This window comes from Poecile atricapillus, chromosome 5 (assembly GCF_030490865.1).
Source record: "Poecile atricapillus isolate bPoeAtr1 chromosome 5, bPoeAtr1.hap1, whole genome shotgun sequence".
Taxonomy (NCBI): Eukaryota; Metazoa; Chordata; class Aves; order Passeriformes; family Paridae; genus Poecile; species Poecile atricapillus.
The window spans coordinates 20,160,536-20,172,784 of record NC_081253.1 but is presented as its reverse complement, the minus strand read 5'-3'; the positions used below and the strand labels follow the sequence as shown (position 1 = coordinate 20,172,784).

At 37.2% G+C, this 12,249-nt stretch overlaps 1 protein-coding gene across 1 annotated transcript; it reads right to left on the bottom strand.

Moving 5' to 3' along the window:
• On the bottom strand, positions 1 to 10,888 carry LOC131579791 (plasma membrane ascorbate-dependent reductase CYBRD1). Its single transcript, XM_058840191.1, has 4 exons — positions 10,403 to 10,888; positions 6,265 to 6,473; positions 4,181 to 4,335; positions 1 to 3,974 (listed from the first exon to the last, which is right to left on the bottom strand). Exons 1-4 carry the CDS (start codon positions 10,587 to 10,589, stop codon positions 3,674 to 3,676), a joined length of 852 nt encoding a protein of 283 aa, XP_058696174.1. The 5' UTR covers positions 10,590 to 10,888; the 3' UTR covers positions 1 to 3,673.
• Between the last annotated feature and the right edge of the window lie 1,361 nt (positions 10,889 to 12,249).

Sequence of the window (12,249 nt, the reverse complement as noted above, 5' to 3'; positions counted from 1 at the left end):
CTGTACTCAGTTGTATCACAAGCTCAAAAAATCATTTTTATTAATATATAAAAAAAAGAATAAGGGAAAAAGACATAGTAATTAAATATTTGCTCTCATCTACAAGTACCTTGGATAATAAAATATTTTTTTAAGTTCTTGTCAACTTAAAAACAGAGGAAGGAATTTTCTGAAATCAAAGAAGAAGAGACTTCTGAAATAGAAAATATTTGTCAATATCTCTTAGTCACTCAATAAAATAAACAAGTAATCCATATTTACATTATCATATGCAATATTCTTGGTTACATGTAATAATAAGTATACATGTAATTACATTCAATTTCAGAATCTAATTTGCACCATCATTTCTCAGTTTCATTAATGTTGGAAAAAAACACTCTTCTGCTTCTGTGCATAGTACTGCATGACAGCGTGTAAAGATAATATTTCTTTCCAGGCATCTTAAAAAGATAGCCCTTTCAATGTTAGGTTTTGTAACTTCCTGTGTTTTTATAGGAATCCAAACCTGGAATGTGACCTCTACAACCATGTTCCTGTAAAAACAACCATGTAGATGATTTCCAAATATGCAGAAAAATCCCAATGAAAAAGATAGAGTTCTACCTTCCATTTGTATCTTTGAAAATATGATTTTTTTTTCCTATGTTAGTACTGTATTTATGTTGCTCATAAATACAGCTAAGAAAATTTGCATGAAAGTTAGTGGAAGGCCACTTTGAGGAGCAGGTTTAAGACTATTACTCTCCAAACACCTACATATTTTTATTTAACATTGAACTAACCTAATTTTTTTGCAAGCATAGTTAGAGGCCTTTTAAATCCTTTTAGAATTAAACCAGAAGTCTATAGTATGTTTTGACAGTTTTAAATTGAGCACACCAAGGTTGATCAAGGTTTAGGAGCTCACAGCTACAGCATCTTGTGGGGACCTTCCAAAGATAAGCGGCCAGAATTCCACAGTTCATGCACATGAGATATTACTGACTATAAATTCCCCAAATGTAATCTTACAGCTTCTGCTGAGTTTCTCCTATCACATTTGACCTCTAAGTTGAAAAGCAAAGTTATGCTTTGGGAGGCTGCCCTCAAAAGGTTGCTAATCCTTGATTTTCAGTTAGTTTTATATCACAGAATCACAGAATGGTCAGAATTGGAAGGGACCCAGAAGGATTGTTGAGTCCAACCCTTAAGCAAAAGGGCCATATGGGGTTTGAACCCACAACCTTGGTGTTACTCGTACCTTACTCTTCATGAGAATAGAGAAATAAAGAAATGCCACCATTCTTTTTTCAAGTAGCATTCCCCTTGAACAGTACATGGAATACAGTGGAAACCAGAATGCATACTGATTATTGTAGCTTAACTTTAACAGCATATAGAACCGACCGCCTAAAAGTTGTTAATTTCAATACATTCAATTCAGTGCTGTAACAAAAGAAGTAATAGATTTTGTTTTTTCCAGTACAATGTACAATGTAGTTTCTTCCAGAACAATCCCTAGGCAGCTGACTGCCTTCCATACAAACATATGCTTTTATTATGTGACCTAGTACTATGCAAGGATTGAGCAAGCTCATTTTCACAGGTGGATGAGACACAGTAACAGGCCAATACATAACAATTTAAAATGCTGTTGCCTGTGTGAGTGCAGTATAGAAAGCTGCATAGTAAATTACTGCAAGTGAACTCATTTATTCACTTCCCCTGTCATGCTTCACTGTTTGATTCATTGCACACAGTGGGACTGGAGGAGTGCTCACACAGTAGTTTAGTAGTTTAGGTTAGTGTTCCTTCTGTCATACCTGAATTGTACATTAAAAGCAGGTGTTTTCTACAGTGGAAAAATACACCAATATGAGGTTGGACCCAGTCATTCACAAACCTATAAGTGAAAACACAGAGCTCTGGGATGTAGTCCTTGAGTACCAAATGGTACAGAAGAAAAGTTTTAAAAATATTTTATTATGGTAGCTTTCTGTACTGCATTCACCAAATAATAAAATATTATAACAAATCAAATAACAGGAACTGAGATACTTCTTGTCAGAGACAACCCAAAATTACTCATGTCCAAAATAGTTTGTTCTTACACACAGTGAACTACAAAAATGGCACATTTGTTGAAGGGTAATATATAAATGTTTTTAAAAGCTGAAGTAGATAAATATTTATGTAGTATTTAAAAAATAGGAAATTCTATGCTGTCTGAAACTGTCTATATTCCAACATGAACAGTGGTAAATTTGTATTTCTAGTGGGTTCTGCAGCTTTTATGAGATAATAGAATGGCTTATCATTTTGGACATGTGCAGTCCAAATAATCTATTGTAATTATTCTTACATAGTAGTAAAAGTATAAATATTGTTTGTATCTGTGAAATTAATGAATGAGCATGATACATTAATACTTTGATTACTAGAAAGAGCTATAATAGTAAAGTGCTAGTAGGGACTCCTCATTATTTAAAGAAAATTGCATTATTAAAACTGTAATTTCAAATGAAAAAGTCATAGAGTTTGTATAGATTGCTTATAGACTAAAGCATGTCTTCAAGCCTATGATAATAATGCTTTTGTTGTCAGTGTGGAGATACCCAAATTGGCTTTCAGTTAACAGGTAGCATTTTATTAAAACAGCAAAGCTCACCTGTGTCTTTTGGAGAAAACATTTCCCACTTGAAGCTAATTTTTTTCTGTGAGACTGATAGCAGATTTTTATGGTTTCTAACCTCCTAATTTCTAGTCTAGTATCATAAATCAACAGAACTGTGCAATCAAATAAAGACACTAAAATGCTGTCTTCTGGGATAAAAGGAAGACTTAGTTTAAGTGATACACTTTTCTAAGTGTGTTTCTATAGCTTTTCAAATAAGATAAATTCTGCATTTGGGTGTCTTAAAATTTCCTTAGATTTCAGTAATAATTGCACATAATTCAAAGCCAACTATTGTCTGTATACAATATGTTTGGTAGAATTTGTTAAAAGGTCAACAGATACATTCTGATTTAAAAACAACAACACCAAAACCCCCCAGAAGTTTCTAAAGGAAACATAACATTTTATGAACTTATCAAGCAAACTTTAAATTTCTTTTTTTTTAATTAAAATTTTTAGAATAAACATTTTTATGAAGCAACTCTATAAAGTGCGGAATGACCTCAAATCCCAAAGAAAATAGCAGCTGGTGAGGGGGTTAATTAGCTAGAGAAATCAGAGCTTTAAAAAAGTTTTAAAAAAAGTTTATGATGCTTAAAAGAACATTACAAGAAAATTTATGTGTGACAAACTGAATTTTTCCATCTAGTATATTTCATGGTTGATTCATAACCTGCAAAATCACTCAAGAGCAAAATTTAGTCTGAATCATGTTAAATTTTTCATTACTATAAGAGATATAAGCATTAAATTAAGAAGTGATATGGAAAACAGTTTCCAATTATGTGATGTCATTCATGCTCTTGTTTTTTTAAACAAGGCATGGACTAGTCAATAAAATATGTTTGGGACTTAACAGGAATTTAATCAATATGCAGAAAACTTGAGTATCTTTCAGCAAACCATACTAAAAATGAACCCCCACCTACTTACATACCAATATAACTAAATTAGAAGGACCCTCACCAGGGGGAATTTGGAGGTATAATAGTACTTTTATTCTGTGTATTTTCTTTACATAGTTGATCTTTGTCCTGCTTCATCGAATTTGATGTTTTGTTTTCTGGCTGCTTCAGTATTGCTCCTCAGATCAGACTTATCTGCATTACTGCTGTTTGTCATTGTGGATTCTACTTCTGTGTCTTCAAAAGTTGCTCCAATGGGCCTCAGAATTTTAGCGTTCTCTGCTGGGGGCCGCTTCCAGTGGGGTCTGCTTGCCATCCACAAAATAAGAGAACCAAAAATGACAAGCAGAAGACCAAGACAGTTCACTAAAGTTGCTTCTGGTGGGGATGCACTGTATGCAGGGCTTTTCCTTTGAAAGGGGAAAAAGAAAGAAGATGTCAGAAAAGATTGTTTTAAAGACAATCCTGGTCTAAAAACAGCAGTGTCCTGCTAGGTAGTTCATTTTAATACAAGCAAAACAAAACAGTGTCCCAGTACTGGATGCTTATTATTCAGGGCAATGGATGTATATTTGCAATGAATAACCCTAATAAACAAGTGGAAACAAATACTTACAATGCAAATATAAGCTTTTCTGTGATTCCCATGAGAGCTGTTGCAATCACTGTTGCAAAGATGGTAAGACCCGAATAAACATGTATTGGCATGAGAGCTACGCGGAGATGAACTGGAGCAAATGGGAGCAGAAAGACAGCGAAACCCAAGAAAAGCTAAAACCAAAATAGATTTATAGTTAAGGCTAGATGGAAAACAAGTTGCACTTCTCAAGCAGAATAAAAATAATGATAAAAATTCCATTCTGAGGTGTCTTCAGGTAAAAAATTGAAAAGAATTTGCATTTCTATTTTTTAATGTGTTTCCCATTAAAACCAAAGCAAAATTCTGGATTAGCACTTGGGAGATAGACATTAAATATTTTATAAATCATTCTACCTAATATCAATGTCCAAACTTGCTGATAGTGCTAAAACTCCAACCAAACTAAGTACTGGAAAAACAAGTTTTCAGTGTCATTAATTCACTAAGTAAAGGTGTGAGGAGCCACACTTTTACAGTCTTGTCAAGTCTTATTCTCTGCTCCTGTTGCAGATTTGCACATAAAGGAACATTAGAAGGCAGTCTAACCTTCTGACTTGAGTGGATTAAATATCTTGTTAGAATTTCAGTTAAATTTAAGTGCCTATCTTTAGAAGGGGAATGGTCTTTCAATATATCAATCACATGGCATTTGCAGAGTGAAGACATGGATGGGTGGCATCAAGTTATTCAGGTGACATTAGTCCTCCTATTAGCACTAATTGATGGTGGAAAATAGCCTATCATGTCCCATGGTTGCATCCACAGGCTTGCCCAGTCACATTGGGGTTGCATCCCTTCTTTAGTTTGTTCTACTGTTACTCTTCCCTGCTGCTAAATTAGACACCGTGCATGAATTTGTATTTCATTCTGCTTTAACTCAGTCTTAGCCCTTGTTTTATCTTTTCATAATGGATTAGAGAGCCTGATATTTTCTCCCTGGGAGGCTTTTAGCACACCATTATCAAATCATCTCTTAATCTTAGATCTGCTAAATAGCTGGAGTTTTTGAAGTCTTGCACTGGAAGATAGCTTTTCCAGCTCTCAAATTACTTTTACAGAATTTCTTTGGGTTTGTTGCTTTTTATTTTTCTGATCAGTCTTTTATATTAAAAAAAAAAATCCATAATATTTCATATTAGTTTCAATAATCTTTTTCCTGTCGTCATAGCATTGTGTGAACTCATTTAGAGCTTCATGTCATTTTTGAGTACTTCTTTCCAGAGACATGATTTTCCAAGAGACAGTCTCTTTTTACATTTTTGGCCTATTCTTTAATTCATGACAGTGTGCTATACTGTATTAACCTACATTTGGCTTAATTAGAATATAGTTACAATATTGTAGGCAGAGTATTATGTGAGTGTATGACTGACATCCCCCTTCTGGTAAGTGCCAAGTGTCTTCTGTTAACAAAGATACTACCTTATGACTATTTTTTATAGTGCTCTGTCACTTAATAAACGTCAGTCTCTAACTGGAGACTTACATCCCAGGTTGGAGAAAGAAACACCAAGGATCTTTTGATGTGACAGGTAAGGCATTAAGTGCCATTGATCATGTTTATAGTAGCAAAACAAAAAGTGGAACTTAGATTTTAGTCACAATTCTTCATTTAACCATTAGAAAAAATACTGATACTCAGTGTAGTGGCAGCACAGACTTCCTTGAAATACCTGCATTATTAGGACAAACTTAAAGCCTTGTTACTTCATTTGAGGCTTCCTTAATAAATGCTCTACCTGTATCTAAATACGCTGCCAATAAACCAAGTAACTTGCTGTAAGTTCAGGAGTTAATATGGCTTAGAAACACACTACTGTGTAACTGTATTGTAAGTTAATGGCCATAATGCCAGCAAATAAACAAAATATGCTTAAAAATGCATTTTTCTTCAAAGTCAATGATCCAGTATTTGTACATCTACATGGTATTTTGCCTAATCAGAGTGTAAAATGACTATCCCAGTAGTTATAATGTGCTAGCAAGAGCCTATTGTGCCTGAATTACTCAAAACATTCTTCAAATTTACAACCTGTTTATAAATACAGTTAGATTCTGACCTGTAGAGAATAAAATATAACAGCAGTCAGCCCAATCCAGCTGTGCAGACTGTACATGTTAGGAATATTCTTGGCATTGTGGAATTCAAACACAGCTACCATAGAAACAATTGCAAGAATCATAGCTATGGTATTTAATCCAGCATGTATGAACTTCATTAGGAGTTTACTGCACTTCCAGGTCCAGGGCAATCTGTACACAATAATAGCTGAAGAAAGAAGAGAAACAAGATTTTAGGCTTTATAGGATAATTTCTTCCAGATGTTAATAGTTATGCATAATTCACATAGTTACATTGTAAATTACAGCAAAATCCAACCTTAAATATTCTAAAAAGTCTATTAATAGGCTTTTTCTCGTACACTTAGCATAGCATACTTTGAAAATACAACCGAGCCTTAAATATAGCTTTCAAGGGATTTTTTCTCAATTATAAAAAATTCCACAAATTTAAGTGTGTTTCAAAAAAAAAAAATCCAGTAAATAACTTGGATGTCATCTTTTCCTCAGGCATTAAATTGATCTAACAGGGATTTCACATGGAATTTTGATTTTTCTGCTACTAGTCACATTGGAGCAATATAGCCTGATTCTTATATTGAGGAGATCACCTGTTGAGAAAGTGTGTAGGATTATTTTATAATATTTATTCTCTTTGCCAAATTTGGATAATGCCTTTCTCTAATTGCATATTTATATGACTATCTATTACATTGATATCAATAAGACTGTCTTAAAGCAATCTATTACATAAATATGATTCCACACACCAAGCTTATCACCTCCAACAGTTCCCCAAAGGGACATTATGTGATAATGTTAGAATCATAGAATCCTAGAAACACTAAGGTTAGAAAATACCTCTCAGATAACTGAATTTGACCATTAACCTATCACTGTCACATCTGCACTAAACCATGTCCTGAGCACCACATTTATGTTTTTTCGAATGCTAACAGGGACAGTGATTCCATCACTTTTTTGGAAAACCATTTCAATACCTGCCCAACATTTCTGTGAAGAAATTTTTGGAAGTATCCAGTCTTTACCTCCCCTGGTGCAATTGGAGGCCATTTCCTCTTGTTCTATCACTTGTTGCTTGGGAGATGAGGTTGATCCCCCCTTGCTATGCCCTCCTTCCAGACAGTTGTAGAGAATGATAGGGTTCCTCCCTTAGCCTTTTCTCCAGGCTCAACACCCCCAGCTCCCTCAACTGCTTCTCTTCAGACTTGTGCTCCACACCCTTCACCAGCTTCATTGCCCTTCTCTGGACACACTCCAGCACCTCAGTGTCTATCTTGTACTGAGGGGCCCAAAACTGGACACAAGATTTGAGGTGCGGTGTCACCAGTACCAGGTACAGGGGGAATGATCACTGCCCTGGCCACATTTCCTGCTGGCCACACTATCCCTGATACAGGCCAGGATTCTGTTGATCTTCTTGGCCACCTGGGCACATACCAGTTCATGTTCAGCCAGCTGGCAATAATATTCTGCATTAGCCTATTATTAATCAACTTAGTACTAATCATAATGACTTCTAATTTTGTAAAGCAGGTGTGTCAAAAGACCCCAAAACAAGCTGCAACATCCCATGAGAATATTCCTAGGAAAACCTCCTTACCATATGTCCCACAGTCAATAATTTATTTGCAGTGCAGTAGAGTACTGGACTCTGTATGAAGAAAACTTAATAAGCATATGTCCTGGTCTCAGTTTTTAGTCTTTGATTTCAGAGGGTCAAGTCTGGACTAAAATTTTTATATAATGTTTTTTTATTGTCATCTAGGTGATTTAACTTCCAAAAGCACTATCAAATTCCCTAATCACTTGTCCACATAGTCTCAGATATCTGTTTGGGCCTTGAGTTTTCTTAATTGTTTCCCATAAACATCCCAATAGAAAACCAAGGAATAACTGACTAATGGCTTGGCCAGTTGTTAACAATATCATTCATTACTATGTTACATGCCACAGCCCAGGCCATATGCATGATATTATAGTTTGGTTTAATCATCTTTCTGTGAGGGCTTTGTGTGAAGTTACACATTGCAATTTCATTGCAGTAGTTTATGATTGTGAAAAGACACAGTTTTATTTCCCCTTCACCACCTCTGTGTGCTTCTCCCTGCCTTGTAACTGGTGCTTCTCAGATCTGCAGGAGGAAAGAAGACAATCTGGGGAACAAAGGGGAGAGAAGGAAGATTCACCTTTCAGTGAGTACAAGCTCTTAAAAACTTACTCAGATGTGATGTGTAATTTCATGTCAAAGTTAAGACAGCCTAGGTTATAAGCACATACATAATTAGAATGTTTGGAGGTGACATGCTAAAGCAGCCTTATGAAGAGCTTTCTCAAGGCAGAACTCTCTCTTGTTCTGTTCTACAGATCTCTGTTAAGAAATTTGACAGCCTAGGCACCCTAAACTGAGCTTTTTGACTCAGATCTTACTCCTGTTTTAAACTATGATTTTAAAACATGTTACTCAGGGCAGAGTTATACCTTGCAACATCTTTATATGGTATGGGACATCTGTGCATTTGCAAAAGTACAGGGCAAAATTCTAGAGTTATTAAGCAACAATACAGCATTTCCATCCTTTGGATAGACTAAAAAACTGAAGATAACAATTAGTTTAATTGTTATTTAAAATCCTCTACTCAAATTTAACTTTGGTCAAATTTAACCAAGTTTTTTTTTAGCTACACCTTTCTACTTTCAACTACTTAAAGACTTCTTTTTCTTGTATGTGTCCAAAGAAGTATCTGATTTCCCACGCTCATCCAAATTGCTTTTAATTCAGTGGCAGACTTCCATCAGGCAAATTTGAATCAGATTCACAGTGGTATCTTATCTGTTGAGATTTTGTCTGATTTACTACAGTACCCCCTCAGTCTCCAGCTTTGCTTTTCCTATTATGTAATAGGACTTCCTCCCTAAATCATGCTGTATTATTAGTGAATTCCTTGTATGTGTGTAGTTTCTTAGCTATGGTAAACTTCCATTTACTTTACCTATATCCTTACCCTTCCTTGGGGCGACCCCCTCTCTCTGTGACTAAGGGAAAAAAATTAATTTCAGAGGGAAAAAAATAGAAAATACATAATAAAAAGCTGCAGAAAGCCTCTCCCTATTATCTTCAAATTTTCTATGTTTATATTAAAAAAAATAGGTTGAGCACATTAAGTAGTATAGATCTTTGTGAAGTCAACATGTGATTTTTATTGTTTATTTTTAGCCTGAAATTACACTTCCTATTGAGCAATATTATGTAAAACAACTTCAAAATATGGTTTATTGCTCAATAGTAGTTTGCAGCTTGAAGCTACAAGAAAGCTGAGAACAGCCCCACTCCCATTGAAAAAAATTGACAGTCTATGTTGAGATCACAACATTCTCTTCCTAGCCAGAACTAGACAGCCTTTGGCATCTTCCAGCCTTTTGACTGGTTGGAAGTGTAATGGGAAAATGTTAGTCCATGACTGAACTCTATGAAATCCAAAGTTCATACACTCTTGAAAAAAAAAAAAAAAAGAAAAGAAAAAAGAAACCCTGTATCCTAATAATTATATGTTACTTAAGCAACAGAATAAATGATTAATTTAAGAGATGTACTTTACAAAATACTTAATCCTAAATCTAGCCTGAAGAATTGCATTTTCATAGTGCTTGTGGTGCTACATTTTCTCTGGCAAAAACCTCGCTCCTGGATCAAGCTTCTGTGGTACTGAACTTTCCTTTCTCTTCTTGGGACATGGAAGAGAGCAAAAAGACAAACTTTCCTAGGGCAGCATTTCTGGCATTTCGATTTTCAACTTGCATAAATTCCAGCTGCCTAGGAAAAACACACCTCGCAAGCATTACTCCAAGTGCACGGCAATCCTCGGGCCAGGATAAACAAGTGCTTGCAGAAAAAAAAACCCCAAAACAACCCAAAACCCATATGTAGCAATTTTGGCTTATTACAAGGGACTCTTTATCCCTTTTCCAGGAGTACTGGCTTCTCTAAATCGCGGACCGACTGCTGCGCTCTCGCTGTCACCCGCTGCCGGCCGCAGCCTCCCGCGCCCCGCCGCCCCGGCCCCAGGCAGTCCCTGCTTCCCCTCAGCTCCGTGCCCACCCGGGCCCCCGACGCACCGATGCCCTGGATGAAGACGAAGCCCGTGATGATGAGGACGGGGTGCCAATTGAATTCTGCCAGGCTGCCGTCCCAGCTCAGCCCCTCGCGGTAGTGGAAGACCCAGACGAGGGAGAGAATGACCGACACGAAGCCGACCAGCAGCGCAGAGGCCAGCAGCGCCAAGAATCGCCCGTAGTCCTCCATCTTTCGAGCCCCGTGCTCGCAGCGAGCGCCGCGAAGGAGGGGCGAGACGGCGGCCGGGCGGGGTCGGACTCGTACGCGGGCTCGGGTCCGGCGGGGACGGGACAGGACGGGACGGGGTGGACGCAGCAAGGGCCAGGAGCAGGGCGGAACTCCGCGCCCCTCCACCCTGCCCGCTCCGAGCGTCCCGTCGCGTTCAGAACTCCGCCTTAGAAAGAATTTTCTGTGTCCCCTGCCATGGTGGCAGCCTGACTGCGCTCCCCCTGGCAGCCAAGGAAGGGAGATGGTGGTCACGGGTTTTGTGCGGAGAGGCTGTTGTGGAGGTTGGAGAGTTCACAGACCCGCCATAAAGATAAGCCACCACAGTAATAAGCACTTGCAGATAAGTCAGGAGCACTGTAATGATGAAGAGACAGCGCATACAGAAAATGCAGAGGAGCAGGAAGGCACTTAAGGACATTAATGTACTTACCAGAGCACAGTCTTGCCATCATGATCACCCCCTTCTCACTGGATTCATTGAGTGCTGCAAATATAGAACAGATACTAACCAGGTTCATATGTGGAGTCTGGCCTAAGTATGCAGAAGGTGTGGACATCGTTCTGTTGGATAGCACAAATATGTCGTATATCCACTAGCAAAGAAAAGGAATGCATAAAACTTAGACAATTCCAATCGGTATGGAAGGGCCCATTGCAGGGAATTTAGAGAGGAAAACAGAAGGAAACAAAACGGAATTGCAAAAGAAACAATAGGAAACCTGCCTAAAATATAACATGACAGATTAGACCAGTTTGGTCAAATAATGTAGTCAGCAGTTACTTTTTGTTTTGGTGTAGAACATGCAGCTGGCTCTGAAGCCTGTCAAATGTAGTAAGAGAATATGCCCAAACATATATTCAACACTAATTTTCAGGTGTTTGATTAGCTTACTTTTAAAATATATATTAGTGTTGAACTACATATGGATTAGAAGTTTGATTGAGAGAAAAAAATACTATTTACTCTGGCTACCATTTGAGCTCTCTGGTATCTCACACTTAAACTGAGGCCTAGCAAATGAATGGGAACAGTTTAATGAAATTTAAAATAGTTTCTGTAGAATTCTGCCAATTCAAACACTGTACTTACTAAACTGTTGGAAATACCTACATAGAGACATGAAGACCAAGCCAGACTGGAGTGGAATACAAATGTATTTCTTCATTATTGTCATTAATCTCCTAAGAGTAGATGCTGATGTTTTGAAGAAAAGCTTGACTTGAGCAGCACTTGTATAAAGTTATTTAGCTTTAGTTTGCATGGATTTTGTGAGACCTGCCCTCAGCATTTAACTGGTTGCTCATTCTACTCACAATGGTAAGTAGAACACTTCTATTGTTAAATTTCATAAGTCAACAGTATCGAAGAGAAGATCTAAGCCCTTAATCTTCTGATGAATGCACTCACACAAAATCTTGCAAGGGTGCCAGGTTGTCATTAGTTTATGAGGCACACAGGTTATCTCAATATTATGGTCAGAAAAATTTTACTTTGGTCTCTGTAAGCCTAAAAATTGACATAAATGTTTATTTTCATTTGCCTCCTATGAACCTAAATCACCCAATGGCAAAATGCTTCCAGTTTCCACTGATTTCGACAAACTTTGATTGTATCCAGTAT

Coding starts and splice junctions, on each gene's coding strand:
- LOC131579791 (XM_058840191.1), bottom strand. CDS start 10,589: ATGGAGGACTACGGGCGATTCTTGGCGCTGCTGGCCTCTGCGCTGCTG. Junction 4,336..6,264: donor TTATATTTTATTCTCTACAG/GTCAGAATCTAA, acceptor TTTTGGTTTTAG/CTTTTCTTGGGTTTCGCTGT. Junction 3,975..4,180: donor GAAAAGCTTATATTTGCATT/GTAAGTATTTGT, acceptor CCCCTTTCAAAG/GAAAAGCCCTGCATACAGTG.